This window comes from Vigna angularis, chromosome 1, assembly GCF_016808095.1.
Source record: "Vigna angularis cultivar LongXiaoDou No.4 chromosome 1, ASM1680809v1, whole genome shotgun sequence".
Classification (NCBI taxonomy): Eukaryota; Viridiplantae; Streptophyta; class Magnoliopsida; order Fabales; family Fabaceae; genus Vigna; species Vigna angularis.
The window spans coordinates 17,778,055-17,801,007 of NC_068970.1; the positions used below are offsets into that span (position 1 = coordinate 17,778,055).

The 22,953-nt window shown below is 32.6% G+C and overlaps 2 protein-coding genes and 1 non-coding gene across 4 annotated transcripts; 1 reads left to right on the top strand and 2 right to left on the bottom strand.

Annotated features, from left to right (window-relative positions):
* The first annotated feature begins 1,677 nt into the window (after positions 1 to 1,677).
* Positions 1,678 to 6,209, top strand: LOC108341001 (calcium-transporting ATPase 2, plasma membrane-type). 2 transcript variants are annotated; one of them, XM_017578609.2, is made up of 8 exons: positions 1,678 to 1,854; positions 2,052 to 2,106; positions 2,340 to 3,996; positions 4,219 to 4,279; positions 4,389 to 4,547; positions 4,838 to 5,009; positions 5,146 to 5,444; positions 5,682 to 6,209. In XM_017578609.2, exons 1-8 carry the CDS (start codon positions 1,678 to 1,680, stop codon positions 5,919 to 5,921), a joined length of 2,820 nt encoding a protein of 939 aa, XP_017434098.1. In that variant the 3' UTR covers positions 5,922 to 6,209. The 2 variants fall into 2 exon arrangements, with proteins under 2 accessions (XP_017434098.1, XP_017434089.1); XM_017578600.2 differs by having other exon boundaries at positions 2,340 to 4,279.
* A 468-nt stretch (positions 6,210 to 6,677) lies between these two features.
* On the bottom strand, positions 6,678 to 11,123 carry LOC108327227 (formin-like protein 6). The gene is made up of 4 exons (XM_017560974.2): positions 9,191 to 11,123; positions 8,907 to 9,109; positions 7,879 to 8,120; positions 6,678 to 7,784 (listed from the first exon to the last, which is right to left on the bottom strand). Exons 1-4 carry the CDS (start codon positions 10,588 to 10,590, stop codon positions 6,990 to 6,992), a joined length of 2,640 nt encoding a protein of 879 aa, XP_017416463.1. The 5' UTR covers positions 10,591 to 11,123; the 3' UTR covers positions 6,678 to 6,989.
* A 7,868-nt stretch (positions 11,124 to 18,991) lies between these two features.
* TRNAM-CAU (transfer RNA methionine (anticodon CAU)) lies at positions 18,992 to 19,063 on the bottom strand. The gene has a single exon. It is a non-coding gene; the product is annotated as a tRNA-Met (tRNA).
* Positions 19,064 to 22,953: the final 3,890 nt, after the last annotated feature.

Sequence of the window (22,953 nt, forward strand, 5' to 3'; positions counted from 1 at the left end):
ATAGTGAGTTAATTTTAACTTGAATACTAAATTAAGATGTCTGTGAATCCATGAGAATGAAGTGAATGAAATCTAATCTTGACAATCATAAAAATAAAAATAATATGATAAAAATAAAAATGGTTTAGTCAGTTACATGAATCTATTTGCAAAGAATAATATTTATTATATGATATTGGTAAACTTACCATTTTCCACTACCAACTAGCGAGGATTTATTGTATAATATATTATTTGTCTCGATTTATATATTTGATAATTAGTTGTATATAATATTCAATGAAATGAAACGTAATTTTCCAAATGTTTTGTTTTAAGATAATTTTCTTTCACTTGTCTTAAGATTATAAACATATTATATCAGACATTTGACTTTCGACTTAAGTGAATTGGTAAAAATATTGACTTTAAATTTACTTTTGATTTTAAAAAAAATGATGTAAGACTTGAGATGTTGGTCGAAGTGGGTAGCAACATCAATAGATGGATAAGGGAGAAGTCATCTTGACAAATAATGGTATACGTTTGTTTGGATTGAGATAGGAATGAAAATATGGAAAGAAAAAAGAAAAGAAAGATTGTTTGGATTAAGAGAATGGTAAATTAAATGAAAATGAATATATTTCAATAAAAGTTTGTAATAAATGTAATTAAAAATGTATTTCTTTTATCTGAATAATACTATATTAGTTATTTATTTTATTATAATAAATGAAAACATACATAATTTTTTAAAAGTTAACAACATAATCAATAAGTATATTTTCACTTAAATATTTGCATAATAGCAGCCAATTTTGTTTCGAATTATGTAAATATTCTTTGTTTTTGGCAATTTTCTTTTCTTTCTATTAGGTCAGTAAATCTGCAGGTAGTGGTTCTGACAAGTCTTTGCATTGGATTGAAGGGTCATTACGAGAGGTTGGCAAGAATGGTGAACCACATTAAAATGAAAGAGAAATTATACTTTTCTAAAATGAAAACAACTTATAAATAAATGGTATGGTGTCTACTGCCTTTTGGACATATATTTTTCCATTCGGCTAACTCAAAAACAAAAACGTAATGCTAGAAAAAAAATCAAATTTCTAATCACTTAAACTATCACAGGTAGATTAAAATTATAATATAATTTAAAGTTTTAAATGCTAAGTACACTATTTCACAGTGAATTCTTTTCAACATTTTTCTTATAGCTTGGATTTGATAATATTTTTAGAAAAGCATTACGGCATTTTATTTCTCAATTCTTTTATTGAAGAAAAGAAGGTTGACCCCGTGGAATTCGTTCATCCCCAGTTTCCCGAAACAACGGACAACAACAGAAGAATGGACCGTTATTCATTCTTAAACACTACAAAATTTCGGATCCGCACTCGTTTCCCTCCTCTGCTTCTTCATCTCTCCCCTCTCCATTCATTTTCTTAGACTCAGAACTTTACCTTTCACGAGGTTCCAACCTCATTCATTCTCTCCCTGTCTTTGCATGAAAACATATGCAAACCAAAACGTAACCTAAACTTTTCTAACAATGGTACTACCTGGTCTCTGATACAGTGTTACTGCATATTAGCATGCTTTTCTTAACGTGAGCTCGGGTTTGGAAAGAGTCTTACAGTCGATTGATAGCAGAGAAGGCATCAAAGAAGGAAAAGATCAAAGCACATTAGAAGGGAGATGGAGAGTTATTTGCATGAAAATTTTGGAGGAGTGAAGTCCAAAAACACTACTGACGAAGCTCTTCAAAAATGGAGGAAGGTATGTGGGGTCGTAAAGAACCCCAAACGACGCTTTCGTTTCACTGCCAACATCTCTAAACGTTACGAAGCAGCTGCAATGCGTCGTACCAATCAGGTAATCAATCTCTATATGGTCTTTTTGAACCTCCAATGTATAGGTTTGACGTATCTTTCAATATAGATTTCAAATGGGTAGATTCGAATCTATTTATTGACATGCAAATTCATTAAAAGTTTGATGATTCTTCGACACTGTAATAGCCATTTTGCTTTTGAGAATACTCTCAAAGGCTTATTCTCTCCTTAATGCAGGAGAAGCTAAGGGTTGCTGTTTTGGTTTCCAAAGCTGCATTTCAATTTATCCAAGGTAAGTTTCTTCATATTTATTCAAAATCCTAGAAGTTTATCCGATTTTTACACTGTCGTCATTGTTATGTCTATGAGTCTGTTGACTTTTATAATAATTATTTAAAAATCGTACTTACCACTACAGTTTATGATCGGTTGATAGTGTAAAGCTTTTTATAGTATAGCAATTAAGCCTATTCATTGAGAATCAGGTTGTTTATCTGTGAATTGTGATCATATATATACCCGCAGGTGTTCAACTAAGCGATTATGTTGTGCCTGATGAAGTTAAAGCTGCTGGTTTCCAAATCTGTGCGGATGAAATGGGGTCTATTGTTGAAGGCCACGACGTAAAGAAGCTTAAGTTTCATGGTGGAGTAAATGGCATTGCAGAAAAGCTCTCAACATCAACCACCACGGGGCTTAGTGGTGATTCTGAATCACGGCGCAGGAGACAAGAGCTTTTTGGAGTCAATAAATTCACTGAAAGTGAAGTTCGGAGTTTCTGGGTTTTTGTTTTCGAAGCCGTACAAGACATGACTCTCATGATCCTTGGGGCGTGTGCTTTTGTGTCTCTGATAGTTGGCATATTAACGGAAGGATGGCCCCAAGGTGCTCATGATGGCCTTGGAATTGTTGCAAGTATCTTACTAGTAGTCTTTGTGACAGCAACAAGTGATTATCGCCAATCGTTGCAATTCAAGGACTTAGACAAGGAGAAGAAAAAGATTTCCATTCAGGTTACAAGAAACGGTTACAGGCAGAAAATGTCAATATATAGTTTACTTCCCGGTGACATTGTTCATCTTGCCATTGGAGACCAAGTTCCCGCGGATGGCTTATTTGTTTCAGGATTTTCTGTGTTGATTGATGAGTCAAGTTTAACTGGTGAGAGTGAGCCAGTGATGGTGACTTCCCAAAACCCTTTTCTTCTATCTGGAACCAAGGTCCAAGATGGATCCTGCACCATGTTGGTTACCACAGTCGGGATGAGGACTCAATGGGGCAAGTTGATGGCAACTCTGAGTGAAGGAGGAGATGATGAAACCCCATTGCAAGTTAAACTGAATGGAGTAGCAACCATTATTGGGAAGATAGGACTATTCTTTGCAGTGGTTACCTTTGCAGTTTTGGTGAAAGGACTCATGGGCCGCAAACTCAAAGAGGGAAGATTCTGGTGGTGGTCAGCAGATGATGCAATGGAGATGTTGGAATTCTTTGCCATTGCGGTTACCATTGTCGTTGTTGCTGTCCCAGAGGGGTTACCCCTAGCCGTGACATTGAGCCTTGCATTTGCAATGAAAAAGATGATGAATGACAAGGCCCTGGTGAGGCATTTGGCAGCTTGTGAAACTATGGGATCAGCCACAACTATATGCAGTGACAAGACTGGGACATTGACAACCAACCGCATGACTGTGGTGAAAACATGTATTTGTATGAAGGTCAAGGAGGTGAGTAATAATTCTAGTTTGTCCTCTGAACTCCCAGGCCCTGCTTTGAAAATGTTGCTTCAGTCAATATTTAGTAACACTGGAGGAGAAGTTGTGGTTAACAAGAAAGGTAAGCGTGAGATCTTGGGGACTCCAACAGAGTCAGCACTGTTGCAGTTTGGCTTATCATTGGGTGGGGATTTTCATGCAGAGAGACAAACATGTAAGATTGTTAAAGTTGAGCCATTCAACTCTGAGAAGAAAAGAATGGGTGTGGTTTTGGAGATCCCTGGAGGAGCTTTAAGGGCTCATTGTAAAGGTGCTTCCGAAATAATTCTGGCTGCTTGTGACAAGGTGATAAACTCAGAGGGTGTTGTTGTCTCCATCGATGAAGAATCGGGTAATTATCTCACGAGTACAATCAACCAGTTTGCTGGTGAGGCACTAAGAACTCTCTGCCTTGCATATATTGAACTGGAAAATGGGTTTTCAGATCAAGACCCTATTCCTGCAACTGGCTACACTTGTATAGGAGTTGTTGGTATCAAAGATCCTGTTCGTCCTGGCGTTAAGGAATCGGTTGATGTGTGTCGATCTGCTGGAATAATGGTGAGAATGGTTACGGGAGACAATATAAATACTGCAAAGGCCATAGCCAGGGAATGTGGGATTTTAACAGATGATGGCATAGCCATTGAGGGTCCAGACTTCAGAGAGAAAACTCAGGAGGAATTGTTTGATCTAATTCCCAAAATTCAGGTACTTCATATACTTGCTATATGAGTAACATCTCTGATTGATTCAATCCTTAACGAGGAACATGGTTGATATGCACTAAATAATATGATGTGTTCAATTTTCTTCCAAGGTTATGGCTCGATCATCACCTCTAGACAAACATACACTAGTGAAACACCTACGTACCACGTTCGGTGAAGTTGTAGCTGTAACTGGTGATGGAACAAATGATGCCCCGGCCCTTCATGAAGCTGACATTGGACTTGCTATGGGAATTGCTGGAACTGAGGTGAATCAATTGCGATGATAAGCTTGGCATAATAGGGAATTTATCTAACTCCTTTGAGATGTTCACATGTGAAAAAAGAATAGTGTTTAAGATCATTACTTTTTATCAGCAGAATCATATTTAGGATATTTGTTTCATTGTCCTTCATACGAATATATTGTGAAAATCTAATATGATCCATTCCTGATCGAATATTTGAAATCAAAAGAATAGGAAAAGGGATGGTGAGTATAGTGCACTTCATTTTGATCAAATAATCTCAAACTTCTAAAGCAAGGAGATTTGTGCAGGTTGCAAAAGAAAGTGCAGATGTCATTATTTTGGATGATAATTTCTCCACAATAGTGACAGTAGCTAAATGGGGGCGTTCAGTTTACATAAATATTCAGAAATTCGTACAGTTCCAGCTCACTGTAAATGTGGTTGCATTACTAGTGAACTTCACGTCAGCATGCATGACAGGTTAAAACATTATTCCTAGATTGTCTTTCAAGCACCCTTTCATTATTTTTCATTCCGTTGAAAGTGCAGTAGTAATTATGCTGGAAAAAAAAAAGAGGTTCTTTATCGTGTGATTTTACGTGAATTTTGTCTTTAGGCAGTGCACCCCTCACAGCTGTTCAACTTTTGTGGGTGAACATGATAATGGACACGCTGGGAGCACTTGCACTTGCAACAGAACCTCCAACTGATGATTTGATGAAGCGTGCACCAGTTGGGAGGAGAGGTGACTTCATCAACAATGTCATGTGGAGGAATATCTTAGGACAATCATTGTATCAGTTTGTGGTGATATGGTTTCTTCAGACAGTAGGTAAATGGGTCTTTTTCATCAGAGGCCCGAATGCTGAAGTGGTTTTAAACACTCTTATTTTCAACACATTTGTATTCTGTCAGGTAATCCTTCTTAAACACTCCTCCTCACAGAATTTACTAGCAAGTTCAGATCATCACGTGCCAATATTCTCCACTAATTTTCGTGATTACCGAATGATTTCTGCAAGACTTTTAGTAACCTTAATATGTTTTTTTTATGGAACCTTAACGTGTTGCCTAGGCAGATGCATGAGAAAATAATGAATTGGCAACGGAGAAAATTTGCCTAACTAGACATGGATTCGTTTGGTTATGCAGGTTTTCAATGAGGTAAATTCACGTGAGATGGAGGAAATAGATGTTTTTAAAGGCATATGGGATAATCATGTGTTTATAGGTGTCCTCGGTTGCACTGTTTTCTTTCAAATCGTAATAGTTGAGTACTTGGGAACCTTTGCCAACACAACACCTCTCAGTCTGGTACAATGGATCTTCTGCTTAGGGGTTGGATATGGAAGCATGCCACTAGCAGTTCGCTTAAAGCAGATCCCCGTCTGAACCATGCATGAAGGGATATCCAGTTTTCCAAACACAGCTTCATATTTGTTATGTTACTGTGCTTCGAGGTTCCATACTCTTGTACAGTCACTAATAGGTCCGATATTGCTTGAGGTTTTCTTGAGTAGGAACCAGAGTTTGATCAAATAAAAGTAGAAATGTGGAGTCTCGTGCCGTTATATATAGTTAGTCTTGTATAAGCGACTACCAAAGAACCTCTTAGCCATGTTTTATTTAGCACTCGTTGTTTATTTTTCAAAGGCTAGTAGAAATTTAGGCTAGAAAACCTGAACCCTTTTCCAGAGTGGATACTGTTGATTATAGATTGAATATGATTGTACAAGTATGCTTCCAAATATTACGTACATACAGCATATTTCTTGCTATAGCTGACATGTGGTAACACCAATCACTCGTGCAAAATTGTTATTTTCCAAGATGTTTTCGTTTACTGAAATAACTATGTGAATCAATTACCAGTCTTTCAATTTACTGGAAAAACTTTTAATTGATTTTTATGAAAGGGTAATTCTGACTCTGCTCTTATACACACACACACACAAGTGCCAGCGTTGTTTAGTTATCTCTCCTCCCCAAAACCACCACAAACACATAGGATTTGAAAAAAACTGCTATTCATCATTAATAACTTATTAGAAAAATACATGTAAATTAGTATCGTATTATTCTATAGTATGAAAATGTATGGGAATCTCATATAATAAAACCTGTCATAACTATGGGATGTGGGTTTGATTTGAACTAACAAAAGCTATGCATGTCTTCCACTAAACTTCCCATTTAATGTTCATTCGGGTTCTTATGAAATTGAGTGGAGATGGTAAGCAAGGTACATATCCTGTCAACAACTTATTATCTTCCTCGTCATCGTGCCTTTAACTGTTTGTTCTTCAATCTTGTGGAAGGAATTCTCTAGGCATTGGTAGAAATAAAATCTGTTGAATTTATACCTATGGACCTAATAGGGGAAATTAACTTAAATTTGGGAAACAATCATTTTAGTTTGTGTTATACTAAGACACCCTCATTTCTTTGTTATACACAGCACTAGGGGGATAAACTTTCCTCGTCTGAACTTCTATCTTGTCTTGCATGGTATCTGTTGAGAACAGGTAATGATGCACTTGCGGCTATCCTGAAGGATCTAGCTGAACCAACCACAGTTCTGTCTTGCATCCTTCCCACTTCTTTACAGACTTGATCCAAACTATTTAAAAAGTCTCTCACAATCATAAAAATTCTGAAAGGGTGCGCCTCTTCCTTTGCTGCATCACCATGAAAGTAGTCTGTAACTTCTTTCACAAGGAACAAGGCCTTTCTCTCATCAGCCTTGATCCTAACAATTTCCGCTTCAGCGTCTTTCAGAAATAGCCCAGTTGAATTAAAGAAATTTCCGTACATATCAGGCTTTCTGCATTGCAAAACTAAGCTCACTTTATCTAGCCCACTTTCAAGCTTTGAGACATAGCTTCTCAACACATCCGAGTCCATTCCTGCTGCCTTTTTGACATTACCTAGGTCTCTACTCAGTCCAGCCACAACCTGCAATCCTTTCTTTCTGAACTCGTCCTCGTTGAATTGGGAAGTTGTCTGGTTTTGAACATTTTCGTTTGCAGATTCACCACCTGTTCCTTCAGATCTAATGATCTCTTGGACCACAAAGTGGAGAAGCGTTGTCTTCCCATCTGTGCCCTTTATATCTACCAGTTTTAGAAGTGTGTCCAGTTTGAAAGATTTAGCATCACCACGGTTTGTGCCAACATTCATTCTGTTTCCTGTCCTTAGAACGGCTTCGAGAAGTTTGAGGAATAGCCGACTGTGCTTTAATTCCTCACTTGCAGCCTGGTAAATGTGAACCGCTGATTGATTAATTTATACCGAGGCAGAACAGAATGCAATTGAAAACGAGACACTGAATATAGAAAGGGATGAATACCTCCAGTGTCTGAAAGGACTTCCTAAGGTAGTTAACTTCTGTTTCGAAATTAGCTCTGTACAGCATTGCTTCAATTCTTTTAAAAGCTAAAGGGATATCAAGCACTGCTTTAAGAAATCTTTCTGCAGAACCAAGTCTTGATAGGTCACCATCATAATTTTTAAGTTTTATTTCCTCCTCCTTTGTTAGAGCCATCTTCACTAGAGTCTCCAATAACTCAGTTCCCAAACCTTCAGGGTTCCCTGTGTCATTCAAAAACCGATGCCACCTAAGATCAGTAGATGATACATATCCATGCAATTGAGAATTCGTCATCAACATTTTATACTCAATTTCAGAATTATTTATTGGACTAAGGGAAGTGGACATTGAAGAAACTATATAAGGGATAGCTGCTGGTTTATCTTCAGTAGATATCATGTATCATGAGAAATTAGAAATATCATGTTAGATGACACCAATTAAAGAGATAAAATAAAGAAAGACTGAAACTGAAGCAATAGAAAAATGATATACTGACGGAATAAAAACAGAATATATCTGGGTTAGAAGACCGGAACAAAAATAGTAAAATAATCTGTCTTTATGATGACACAATCATGGCTGGGAAACAGTATGGCACTGCTTTTAGGGAAGTTTGACCGTTACAGCTAAAAAAGGCAAAGCTGAGTAGGTTATAAGATTGTGACAGTACTAGGTGGGTCCATTAAGATGCCAAGGGCAATAAAATTAATTCCTAAAAAAAGAGTCTAACAATGAATGTGAGATCTTTCTAGTGTAAAAGTGTAGAAAGAGCCACCGTGATGATCCGGGATGTTTCACTATTGTTCAATAGTCAAGACTTATGCGGATGTTAAGAACCATATCATGCCCAGTTTTGTTTTGTTTTTCTTATCTCCCCTAAAAATATCCTATTATTAAATAATCTAACAAAACCCGTAAAGCTGCACAAGGCAACAAAACATCCGATTTATTGTGCAGTTGAAGTGCGACTAGTCTCCATGTCCAGAAGAAGGAAAAAAACTTACCATCCAAAAGAGCTTCGCAGACCTCATCTCTTGTGACATTAAGTGCCCTTAGGAGTATAGCTATGTTTTGGGATTTCTTGGGGTCTAACACCCTATTTTCGAGTTCAACAGGGGGAAGAACTGATCTCCTAGTGACAGTCTCTTTAAAAGCAGAACCTGTAGATTTGCAGCCAAACAGGGTCTCCATCATGTCCTCATTTAACCTACACCACCACAAACAAACAAACATCAGTCCACCCATCACAGAATCACATTAACTACAATAACTTATCTCAATTACTTACTGAAAGGAGCTGGATTTTAACTGATCCCACACAGTGGTACGGTCCGAAGTAGCACAAACTTTATCCCAATGCAGAGCCTTCAACTTGGGTTTCGCTCCACCCACGTCATCACCTCCATGCCTTTTGTCAACTTCCTCAGCAGAACCTTTCCTTACACTAACACTGTTAGCAGAAGACCCTCCTCCATTTCGAGACCAAGACTCTCGCTGCTTCCTTGGCACAGAGGACGAAGATGCACTAATTGACGGAGACCAACCCTTCTGAAACGGCGGCGGCGGGGGAGGAGGAGGAGGAGGTGGAGGAGGTGGAGCGGTAGGCTTAATAAGATGAGTCAAATTCGGTGCTGGGGGAGGCGATGAGAATTTCGGTCTTCTAGAAGGACCCATGCTAGTTACTTTTTCTATTTGCTGATATTTGGTTGAAGCTGGTGGCGCCTGTGACGGCGGTGGAGAATGCTTCGCCGGCGGTACGATCATATTTCTGATATCCGGCGAAGGAGCAGAGAACCTCGATTTCGGTGAAGTTCTCTTCGAGTAAGGAACCACCGGACCAGCAGCAGCCGCCGCTGGTATGGCGGCGGCGAGACAACTGTGGCGCGACACCGGCGTGAAACAATTCTCTTCGCGGCTTAGCGACGACCCGTGCGGCGAGTGAAATGCCGTCTCACAGCTTTCCTCCTCGGACGACGATGATGAGTCGGAGAATCCTGCCGGCGGCGAGTGGCTTTCGTCCGGCGGCTTTTGAGGCGGCGGCAGCGGCTGCAACTCGGGACTGGGGCGGTAACGGTGATCGGAGTTAAGCTTAACAGAATCAAGCTTTCGATAAGGAGAAGTGATAATGTTCGTTCCGTTGGGTTCGGTGAGCGACGTTCTGGCGGGCTCCACTGTTCCAATGTAGAGGAAGCTCGAGGGTGGTGGGGCCCGCGGAGAATCTTCCGGAAGCCTACGAGAAACGAGTTTCTGAGTTTCCACTGGGTGTTTTGCTCTGTGCCTGTACAAGAAGAAGCCCAACGCGGAGAACATTCCCAGGGTCACGATTCCCACGGAGATCGCAATTGCCACCTTCTTGGCCGACTTCGTGGGCTGTGTCGCCGTCGGGTTCGCGATCACGGCGCCGGAGGATGTAACCGGAGGCAGGTTCTGAACTGGCGGCGGCTGCCCCGCGGGATACTCATTGAAGAAAGGAATGTCGGGAGAAGAAGGAATATCCGGGGGCGGAGGGGGCGGTGGGGTGAGTGGCGGCGGAGCTGAGAGCTCCGGGAACAGAGGCTGGTGGAGAATCCTTCTTGTTTCATTGAAAATGCGGAATTGAGTTGTTGTGTTGGTAGCTCTGAAAGTGGGAAGTAGAGAGAATGATGATAGAATGAAAAAGAAGGTGAAACGATGATGGTGAGGTTTCATAGTGAATTTTGTGGGCTTCTCTGCTTATTATCGCCTTTTGTTCTACACAATAATACATGTCTGGTTTTGTTTACGCAAATTACTTAGCTGGAAAGACAAACAGAAAAGAAAAAAGAAATAAAGAGAGAGGAAACTTCTTTGGAGTAAAAATAGTAAGTAAGGAGTGAGGAATGTGAGGTGGCAGTGGAAGATGGGTGTTACTTATGCATAAGAACATAAGAACGACGATGACAGTTATGGAGTGTTACGTAGGTGTTGTTTTTGTCTGGGTGGTAAGGAGGCCAAAGCAAAGCATAAACTCTTTGAGAGATGCCGTGAAATCCTGTGTGTGGACACTCCACTTTGCCACTTTATCTTTTTCTTCACCTAAATACTTGCTTTTACACTTTTCAGTTTAATATATAACTATAGAAAGATGGTGTCGGAATAAGCTATAAACACAGCCAACTGGTTCAAAACTGAAGCAAAGGAGATGGCGTGTTGATGGAAGGGAATCCTTAATCAGGACAAGAACACGTTACCTACTTAGGTAATGGTATGCCAAAACAAAATAAAATCTTACCATACGCTCTTATACTTTCCTACCTTCCTACACCCAACTACATCATTTCGAACCCTCAGTAACAGAATTACAGACACGTCGTTCAGCTTCTTTTTCCTTGGGAAAGCAAGCATGCCTAAAAATACTGATTTTTTTTAATCTTTTTTAGGTTAAATAAGTGAGACTAATTTTTATTTTATATCGAGAAAGATAAATAGATAAACATAGTAATCTATTATGCATAAGAAAGAATGCGTATATGTATTAAATGTTATTAAACTTCAACCACAATAACATTATAATCAAATTATTCAAATTTTAGTATATTTTAAAAGATGTACACTGTATTTATGTTGATATATGTATTAAGGCATCAAATAATTTAAAATCGACATAAAATTGGGTACATAAGATTTATGTAGAAAAGAATGTTTCACCTTATGATAATTTTCAAAAATATAATTCAATTGAAAAATAATAAATTATGTAAAATCTTATATTGAATTTGAGCTATTGCATTTTATTGATATAACTTTATACGTTTTAAATGTGTTTATTCATTGCAAGAAAATTATAAAACAATGACAGAATTTTTTGTAATTAAATATTTAAAATTGATCACAAATTAAATAAGCAAATGACTTAATTATACAAATTTCATCACTCCGTAATGAATAGTGACCCTTTGCTGACAAAATAAATATTATTAACGAGAATCAGTGATAGATTTGGTGATAGGTTTAATGACAGGTTTTTTTAGTCACTAATTTTATTATATTTTAAATTTATTTTTCCAAAAATAATGTACTTGATAAATTATGTTTTTAATTTCTTTTTTTAAAATAAAACCATTGAGATTTTAGTTTATGTCAAAATATTTTAAAAAAAATAAAAATAAAAAATTTTCAATATTCATACTTCATCTAAATACTTAAATGGATGAATAATTGTATTTAATATTTTCACGAAAGTTGAAGTTCAAAAATCATAGTATTGTATTTGTAGCAAGACCGTGGGTTGAAAAAAAAAAGATAAAGTTGTCACTAATATTTATTAAGAAAATATTAAAAAAATTATTTAGTAAAAATTGGCAAATAAAATTAGATTTTTGAGTTCGGATAAAGGTGTTAATTTTATGATTTTGGATCATGTATTTATGTTCTACATGGATTTATATATGATATTTTGTTGATATTTGTATATGAATTATCTAATCTATAAATCAATAGTATTTTGGGTTATGTATTTATATGCGGTATGTATTTACGTGTGATATTTTCATGATGATAATAATTTATATTTTTTATTTTGACAATATTTAACATATAATTTTAATTTAGTTTCACATTATAATATTTATGTATTTATCATATTTTTAAAAATTTGTGTACTTATTTTAATAAATATATATCGTGTATCATATTTTATTATTTTTAAAATAAACATGGCATATCAAATATGTATGTATTGTACATGTTAATATTATATAATATCATTATTTTAATATGATATTTGATATAAGTGAAATGATTTTTTTATATTATTTTTGTATTCATTTGTTTGTAGATAATAATAAATTTTCATTATTTATTTTATTAATAAATTGTAAATTATGATAACTCATAAATTATCATGAAAAAATAGGGTTGAATATGTTTTTAGTTCCTATACTATCAAGTAGTTTTGGTTGTAGTCTCTCTTTCAAAATAAGGTACATTTTAGTCCTACGCTTTAAGGAAACTTTGATTTTAATCCTCTAAAATTAACACCTTTAAAAATTAGCTGATGTGGCTAACGGTAGACTGACACAATTTTTTTTTTCTTGTGCAGTCAGTGTTTCTCACCTTTTCTCCCTCTCTCCCTCGTCTCTTCCTTCCATTTTCCACCCAACCTCCCCACCGGTATCACCTCCCACCAAACATCTACAAATCTGCATCAAAATTTTGTCTAAGGGAATGAGAATAATTTTAAAGAAAAAGAGCATAATGCTTGATAAATTCACCTGAAAGAGCAAAGTATCATTTCCATTCTTCGATCAAATTTAAAATTTGACATCGGTAACATGTGAAGACAACTAATAAGATGAAATTATAATTCTGATTATCTCCAAAAACTAGAAAAGTTTATGGTACTATGTCTAAGTTTTGTAGAGTAACCAAATTCCTCACCTGAACCTGTCCTCTGGCAGCTGCAGTATGCAAAACGGTGCAACCTTGAGCATCTCTAAACCCCAAAACGTCACAACCCTCGTCCACAAGTTGTTTCAACATCTCCCAGTTCCCTCCTCTCACAGCAGCATGAACCGCCCTACTCGTCATATCCCTCTCATAAAGAAGAGAAAAGAGAGGAATCCGACGTAGTTGCGCTGACTACGTATCCGGCGACGACCCTAGCGGTGATCGGTGACGCTGGCGACACTCACCTTGCGGCTAGCGGCAGCTGATTCGGCAGAGGCTGTGGCGCGGCGTGCAGTGTAGGCAATTTTTCCCTGCTCTGGAGAAGAGACTTTAGTCTCGTTGTGCAAATGGAACGAAGATGGGAGACCCCTAATGTGTTCTGATTTAGATCTGCACAGTGTCAATGACCTTTTTGCAGAGGGTGGAGAGGTTGGGTGGAAGATGGAAGGAAGAGACGAGGGAGAGAGGGAGAAAAGGTGAGAAACACTGACTCAGCGTAAAAAAAAAATCGTGTCAGTCTACCGTTAGTTGCATCAGCTGTTTTTTAACAGTGTTGGTTTTGGAGGATTAAAATCAAAATTTCCTTAAGGAGGAGGACTAAAATGTATCTTACTTTGAAAGATGAACTAAAACTAAAATTATTTGATAGTATAGGGACTAAAAACATATTTAACCCTGAAAAAATATTATCATCCAAGTCAATCTAATAATATATTTGCCTTTTTCAACCATTATTATTTAACTACTTTTAATTTTATTAATCTTTTGTAAAATATTAAGATCACAAATTATCTCAACTTGTATACTTAAGTTTTGTAATTATCCAGACATTCAAATTAAATTCATCTGATATTTTTAAATATTATTATACGTTTTAATTCAAACTTGAAACTTTATTTTAATAATTATGAAATATTTATTTGAAATTATTAAGTATAAATCTTGTATATTTTCAATTTTAGAAAGAAAAAAAAGATTACAAGTTGTCACAATCTACATCCTTGTTTTGAATAAAAGAATATCACATTTAATTTATTCACTATACATTTTTATTTGTCGTTGAGAATTATATTTTGAATATATTCTTATTATTATAATTTTCTTTGATTTTAGTTGAAAGGGAAAAAAATAACGAGATCAACTTACATCTTTAAAACTTGTCCGTGAAAGAAATCTAAATTTTGAATAATTTATTTATAGACGATTGTATCTTTGTTAATATATATACATAGAAGATAAAACGTTTTTTAACTAAATTTTTTAATTATAAATATATCATAGAGAGAATTTAAATTATATAATATTATTATTATATAAAAAAAAAGTTAAGACATTAAACAGTCATACTTTTTGTATTGAACTTTTACACTTAAAAAATGTCAAATAAAAATATTTTTTTAATGAAATTCTATTCTAAGTAATATTTATATTCAACCAGAAAAGATAATTGTATAAAAATTTTCAGGTATAATAGTTTTTTTCAATTTTTGTTATAAATATTCAATGCGATCTCTTAAATTTTTTTTCGTAAATATAATATTCACTTTTGTTTATAAAAAATTAATGTGGTCTCTATTTTTTAAATTAGTACCGATATTGTTTAAGGATACATGACAATGTAAATGATACTAAAACATTATATAAAGTTTATCCACCTTATCACATTGGATAATTTACCTTTGTGTTATACAACATTCATAAGGTCAAAATATACAGATATTGTTTAAAAGATAACATGACAATGTATATGACACTAAGACATTATATAAAGTTCATCTACCTTAGTGTCACATTGGATGAGTGATCTTTGTATCACATAAACTTTTATAAAATCAAGTTGTAATTCTCTAAAAGGAACATAAAACGAACTACATTGACCCTTTTTTAATAAAAGTAAAATCTAAAGAAATAAAAATAAATAATTTTAACTAAAATTGGACCTGAGATTATTAAACCTTTATTATATATTAAAATCATTCTAATTAGTTCAAAAGTATCTGTTTAAAAAGTAGTATTCTGTTTTAAAAAATTGACATTTTCAAATAATATCTGAAATCATTAATAAAAAACAATAAATAGATCATAATCCAACCACTGATTAATTGTAATAGCATAACCATATCAATATTAAGACCATCCAAACATACATTACATAAATAATTGTTTGGCTAAATTATATATATATATATATATATATATATATATATATATATATATATATATATATATATTATAGACCAAATTCATTATACTTTGAAGTTTAAAATGGTATTTAGCCATTGGTATTAAAGAAGAATGAGAATATATAAAAATAATGTTTCGAACAATCACAAAGTTTCTAGCAATCATAGGCAATAAAAATATATGTTTTTTCCTTCTCTACATATATTCATATGTTTTATTATATTTAAAACTTTCATTTTTTTTATGAATTGGGAGTACAGATATAAATTTTCAGAAACATAAATCAAAATAAAAATGGAATAATATTTGTAGTTATGTACTGTGAACGTAACTTCGAAGTTAATACTCATTTTTTTTCTATTTTTTCTCGGTTCACAAGTTCATAAGTTTTTGTCTCACTACAACAATCTTAAATTTTGTTTCTTTTACTTTTTTCCAATCCCCTCTTACTTTATGTAGTTTATTTATAAATTAATAAAATATTCTAGTAATTGCTACAAAGAGTGAAAATTTAGTTTAACCCAAAACTTAGTGGTATCAGTTTATCAATTTTTTATACTGGAAAGTAACAAAAGAATAATTAAATTGACACAAATCATAAAGGATATTTGATCGGATAATTTTGTAAAGAGTTAGTATTTTATCGTCAACTTTGATTATCAATTGAAAACATATAAAAAGGAGGGAGAGAAAAAAAGATACAGAGACAATAAAAAAAAGGAGAGTAAAAATGTCTCTGGATAAAAAACATGATGCTAGTAATGTTTTTTTTGTATTATTTTTAAATAAATGACTTAAATAAGATTTGATAAATGAAAAAAAAAAACGAGTATAATTTAATATTGACTAAGTATACAAACTAAAATATTTTAATTATTTTATAAAAAGGGTTTCAACGTAATTAAAAAAATCCTTTTTATTTCAATTATCAAAATACTATGATTGTTTAAATTTAAAAAAACATGAAAAAGAAGATAATATCTTTGAATTAATATTGGTGTAAAAAAAAGAGAAATATAATTTTGTTTATATCATTCTTATTATACGTTCAAATACATGTAGTACAAAATTAGATCTTCATGTTCACTGGAAAAAAAAATATTGGTCTATATTAAAATATCATTATTTGTAACAATATGAGGTCCAACCATTAAATTCTTTCAAAGAACAGTATTCTTTTAATATGACAGTAATGATAATTTTTTAATATGATTGAATAAACTTATTTAAAAGAAACAAGTTTAGAAGAAGAAGAAGAAGAACACTGTTTTCATTTATTTTAAAAAGTAACTAGGAGTTATTTTTAAAAATATATATACAATTAAAGAGAACAAAAAGGCTAAAGGAATAACTATTTTATTGTAAAAAAAATACATACCAATCTACTTATGTAAAATCACTTAAAACTAAATATTTTTCTGCTTTGTTTAGACACAAACAAGAAGACCCTCTAACCATTGTAACTCTCTTTTTTTTCTCTCTCTCTCTCTCTCTCTCTCTCTCCATATATATATATATATATATATATTTTATGACTAGAATAAAAAATTGCCATAAAGTACTTAAAAAATATACTAGAATAAGATGACTTAAACAGCTTGATTAATTATTTTAACTGCTATTGTTTGTTGGAAAGAAACAATTCTTAAGAATATTTTACTAAGAATATAGTCTCTAGTGGCATTATTTTCCGCCCAATTTGGACTGTCTTACAAATTAAGTTTCGTCCCAACCTGCATCCACATGTGCTTATTCAGACTGTATTAAGATTCATTATGCAATAACTCTTGTGCTTAATCATATATAAATTAAAAAGAAAAAAAAAACGCTTATACTAAGGAAAGTAATTAACAATCATATAATTGAATCTGAATTCCAGCTCCTAAAGAAAAAAAGAAACATCTCAGCATTTAAAAACATTAAGTAGTTAACGTTAAGTGTGTGTATTATAATATATACACACTTCCTTTCTCTCCGATCCCGATTAACATTTCTAACAGTTTTTTTTTTTTAAATTGAACTACTTTCTGAAAAAAAAAACTATTTTAAAAATCGAACCCGACCGTTGAACAAATCAACTGGTGAATCCGTTACTTAATTAGTTTAAAGAAATTACAAGAACAACTTGTGGAAGAACCGATCTAAATCTGTTTAAATAAAAATATTTAATAATGTATACTTATATTTTTCTCGTAAAACATAAAGAGGTACTAAAATATTTGTTATTTTTTTATTCTACATATAAACATATTATTAGTAAAAACTTTAGATATATTATTTGAATTTTTTATTTAAGTATCGCAACGTATTTTATCTTGATTTTTATGTATTTTAAATGCTAAAATATATATTTTAATATTATTAAATTATTATAATAATGTTTTTAATATAGTTCATCCCCGATCCTCCATAACGGTTAAATTGAATCCTTTGAGTTGGTCCTCCTACCCACATTTAAAAAAAATATATTATGTACATTTACTAAGTGACTATACTCATGTTCAGCCCAAATCCCACCGGTGATTGGAAAGTTCTTTTTACCTAGATCGCCAATTCTAAAAAAATAAACATATGAAATTAAGTAAAGCTGAAAAGCACGTTTAAAAATTGTTAATGTTGTCCAAAGGTACTTTATCATAAATCAACTTGGATTAAAAGGTCACCATTTCTATTTTAACTTTCCCTCCCCACTTTTTTTCCCCTATGTCTCATCATTATAAATCCCTCTTTTATCTTATCATTTATTTTATAATTTTAATTTCTACACATGTAGATTCTTTCCAACCCAACATTCCCTCCATTCAAATCAGTTTTCCATTGCACTCAAATAGTAGGGTGTTCAAATTCATATCGAAAAAAAAAATCTGAGTTTTGATCATAAAAAAAATCGAAACAGATAAAATAATCTGTTTTTATTTGTTTGGATTAGGTTTTGCTTTCTATCGGTTCAGTGTTTTGTAATTTTATGTTTTATTCGTAAACTTTGTTACTTGAATTTATGGAGAAATAATAAATATGTTATTTTTTTATCCCAAATACAATCATACGTCTTTGTAATCGAACCAAACAATGTACATAATTCCATAATAAATATAAAATAATGTCTACATATCACTTTGGTCCAGTTTTGTTGCACATGAAATAGGCATAATCCGTGATCCCAAAATATGAACAGATAGCAGTAGTAAGGATTCAACTTGCTATTCCAAACCCAATAAGAAGCTCTACATATTGAATAACTTTTTCGCCATAAAAATATCACAATATATTAAAAAGTAATAAGCATCATTAAGTGTATTTCTGTAAATTAAATGCCGTATTTTGGTAATCCATATCTAACAGGTATTTGTTTGCATAATTGTGAAATACTTAAGTTTTTTTTTTTTTTTGCCAAGAAAAATTTTGTATGGACTTTCTAGTTAATAAGAGTGGTTCAAAATATAAAAAACCCATTATTTGCACCATGACTATGGAAAAAAATAAAAAACGAAAGCCACTCTATCAGAGCCAGGTTTCGATCCTGGGACCTGTGGGTTATGGGCCCACCACGCTTCCGCTGCGCCACTCTGATTCGATGAAATTAATTTGCACAATATTTAATATACACTAAATCAATATAAATGTTGTCTTTTTAAATTTGACAGAGTGGTCCCCTTCCATAGTAGTATAATATATCTTTTTCCAAAAGACAGTAGTGTTGATGAGGATAGAGAATGAAAAGAAGAGAAAGAATGTAGAAGAAAGAAGATGTGAGGCTTTGAGACAGAGGATTGTGGGGGTGCAGTGCATAGTTGAGGGAAGAGAGACAGAAGATAAAAAAGCAGGAAAAAGAAGTAACAGTTAACAGTGTGCACTCATAATACTAATGTGTCGTGATCAAAAGTTTGATGCTTTACTTAACTGGACAACGTCTCTTCCTCTTCAATAATACCATTCCAGCTTTTGATTCCTCTCTTTTATTTACTTTTCAGCATTATTTTTTGTGCTCGACTTTGGGGGAAATATTCCTCACGCTATATTTTTTTCCTACCCTAGTTATGTCCCTATATAAAATTTTGACATCCTACACAAGTTCTGATTCAGCTTGTTTATAGGCTTCATCATTCAAACAACTATACAATAATGTTTTCTAACACATCATTGCTCTGTTATTTATAAATTGGCATCATTACCTCCTTGAACCTTCAGATTTCCATGTGGGCATGCCTTGGATTATGCATGTGTACCGAAGGGCTTTCTCCTTCACTTCTTTTCTTACAGACAGGAACGTTGTTCCTTGAGAAAGACATTTTGCCGCAACATATTTCTCTCAAATGACAAATGTTTTTTCCTCCCACTCCACGTGGCTTGTTACCAACAAGCTACTCTCCAATCATGCAATGTCAAAATGCTATGTGTCTCTTGTCACCTTATTCGTTGGTGCTTTCTCGCATTTTTTTAATATTATATCAACCACGATACATAAATCTCACGTACTGATTCGAATATGACTGATTGAAACTCGAGGTTTCTAAATAATTATAATATATTGTTTACTGTACCAAAGATATGTTCAGAGATGTAATGCAAACCATGTTTTTTTCTGTTTCAAGTTCTCAATCACATTTGCAAAAGTGTCATTTTTTTTCTATAGATCTAATCTAAGTTCTTTTTAATAGTATATTCATTATTTAACTTTATTTTCTATTTATTTAATATTACGTTGAGTATTTCCATGATTGAAGGCCGGACTCAGTAGTTTACAGAAAAAAAGTAGTTTGAATACATCCATTTTTTAAAAAAAAATTGTTCATAAATTAATTTTAACTATTCATTAATATTTTGTTTTTACTTCCCTTCATCAATCCTTATCCTCAAACTTATCATGATCTTCGATGAATATGTTGATGGACAAAACTAATTCTTGCCCCACCATTCCTAATTCTCCCCTGCCCTTGAAAACTCTAAACACACAAAAACAAACAACAACAAAATAGTTGTATAACCATTTGTCCATTCACAACATTTTCCTTCCTTCCAGGGTTTCGAGAAATTTCTTTTATTTGATTTTTTTACAAAAAAATAAATAAATCCGACATATATGAAAAAGAAAAAAAAAACAAATCCCAGACTTTTAGAACATGATCTGCGTTACTATTTTAACTAAGGAGGTATTTGGTACATAAATAGAATGAGAAAAACGAGTCCATCTTATTCTTTTGTTTTACTCTTATATCACGTTTTTTTATTTTAAAAAGTATTAAAAATAAACTAAATTAATACATTTTTTCTAATTTGATTTTCCAATTGTTGCCCAGGTTAAGTGCTAGATGAAGCTAATAGCATGGGCTTCCATTTTCTGGCCCTTCCAATGGGCCACAGAGATGGGCTCGACAAGCACCACAGATTGAACATGTGTGCTTGGATGGGCCCATCTATTTTCTACCACGCTCATTATTAATAGCTATTATCGTGGGCTAACTGATGAACACGAGGGCATAGGAAACAGTCACAACCATATTCACAGCTTTTACTCCTTGCAAATTGTAAGGGAATTTCTTTGTAAAAAAGTCATACTTTTTCTTTGGCAGGGACATCGATTAGGTTTTTTTGGAAAAGATAAATTTGTACAACATAATTATGGAGCTACCTAAGGACCCAGCCACTCCCTTGTTCAATAAAGGTAGCTTTGACCTAAGTTTTTCCCAATTTAATGATAAAATCAAGGACATAAAACAATATTGAATTTTAAAACTCTACTCGTGTCAAAAAAAAATATACCATTACCTAATTAAAATTTATTTATATATTATTATTGTTATCGAGATGATATATATATATATATATATATATATATCATAATAAATGGGTGTACATGTACCAGAAGTTTGGGAACCAACTAATTTATCTTGATTTTAATGTCTTGAGTGACCAATTTTAATTTTCTTTAAAAAAGAAAAAACAGTTAAAACTTAAACAAAGTTATATACTTTTTTTCAAACAAAAAAATCACTAAATTCGTCTCCTTGAAATTAGTATCACAAGGTCAAGACCCTTTAACTACGAGTAATTCTATAATGTAAAATTTATTTATGTGACTGTATTATGAGTTTTTGACTTATTTAAGCCTTTTCTATAAAATTAGTGGTGGTTCTTTCTAGGAAAAACATTCCAATAAAACATTTCAAATTACAAGTAATTTCTTATTTGTTTTGATATTTATTTTTGTGAGATAGGTTTGTTTGAACTCTATAAGAGAATTTATATATATGAATATATCAATTAATATTAAATTTTAACTTTTTATCATATGAATTATTATTTTCTATATTTAATTAAAAGATAAAAATGACAAGAAAAAATTTATTAAATTTCTCAAGATCATATTATGTAAGAATCATATTGTACTTATATTAGTCAATCACAAAAAAAAAATGAATTTTCAGTGGAGTTATAAAATATGAGAAATATGAAATATATGAGTGATATAAAATATATGTTCAATGAGAAACTTGTTTTTATATATATATATATATATATATATATATATATATATATATATATATATATATATATATATGTGTGTGTGTGTGTAACATAATATTATATATCAAATATTTACAATATGTAAATTTTAATTTCCTAAATATAAATAATAATTAATTTATAAATTTAAAAAAAATAAAACCATAATATTTCCTAAAAACTAAATTAAATAAAAAAAATATTAAGTAAATATTTTAACAAATGAGTTTTTGATAGAGATTCATCTAGTCACGAAGGAGATTAGTTTAACTTACAAGAGAAACTTATTTTGTAATAGAAATATATATTTCTTTATTTTTTTATTTTATATAAATTTATATATATCCTCTCAAACGTAAAGAAGTATAGTTCAAAACATATATTTCACCCATTAAATATGGCGTCTTTAACCCTGGGCTAGAAATTGTAGTGTCATTTTCTTTACTTATTTATTTATACTTTTCATAAAATCGTATTTAAGAAGGAAAACCTTTTCTATCAAATAATTTCATTTTCTCCTTGTTTTTTTATTCCATCCCTTCATAATTTTATAAAACGTAAGTTTTTAAACTAAAATATAAATGAAAGTTGATGAGGTAGTTTTCAAGTTTTTGTTTTCAATTTCAACTTAAAAACGACTTTCAAAGATAAAAGGTCCAACACAGAAAAAAAAATCCATGTTAGATGGGAATGATTTTACAAGTTTATTTATGGAATATTAAAATATATATTTATGATCTTTTACTATGACAGACATTTATAAATAAATGTTTATAAAAATAGAACGACATTCCACAAACCGGTCACGTGCTCTAATACGGTTGAAATCGAAAAGTTACAAAGAAGAAGATAAAATCACATTACTGCTCTTAGCATTTGACATAAAGATAAAATTGTTGACCGAATTAAAATGGCCTTTTAGGGAGTGTAACATTGAATTTTGAACATGTTACATGT

Coding starts and splice junctions, on each gene's coding strand:
- LOC108327227 (XM_017560974.2), bottom strand. CDS start 10,590: ATGAAACCTCACCATCATCGTTTCACCTTCTTTTTCATTCTATCATCA. Junction 9,110..9,190: donor TTAAAATCCAGCTCCTTTCA/GTAAGTAATTGA, acceptor GTGGTGGTGTAG/GTTAAATGAGGACATGATGG. Junction 7,785..7,878: donor AGTCCTTTCAGACACTGGAG/GTATTCATCCCT, acceptor CACATTTACCAG/GCTGCAAGTGAGGAATTAAA.
- LOC108341001 (XM_017578600.2), top strand. CDS start 1,678: ATGGAGAGTTATTTGCATGAAAATTTTGGAGGAGTGAAGTCCAAAAAC. Junction 4,280..4,388: donor ATCTAATTCCCAAAATTCAG/GTACTTCATATA, acceptor TTTTCTTCCAAG/GTTATGGCTCGATCATCACC. Junction 5,445..5,681: donor ACACATTTGTATTCTGTCAG/GTAATCCTTCTT, acceptor TTGGTTATGCAG/GTTTTCAATGAGGTAAATTC.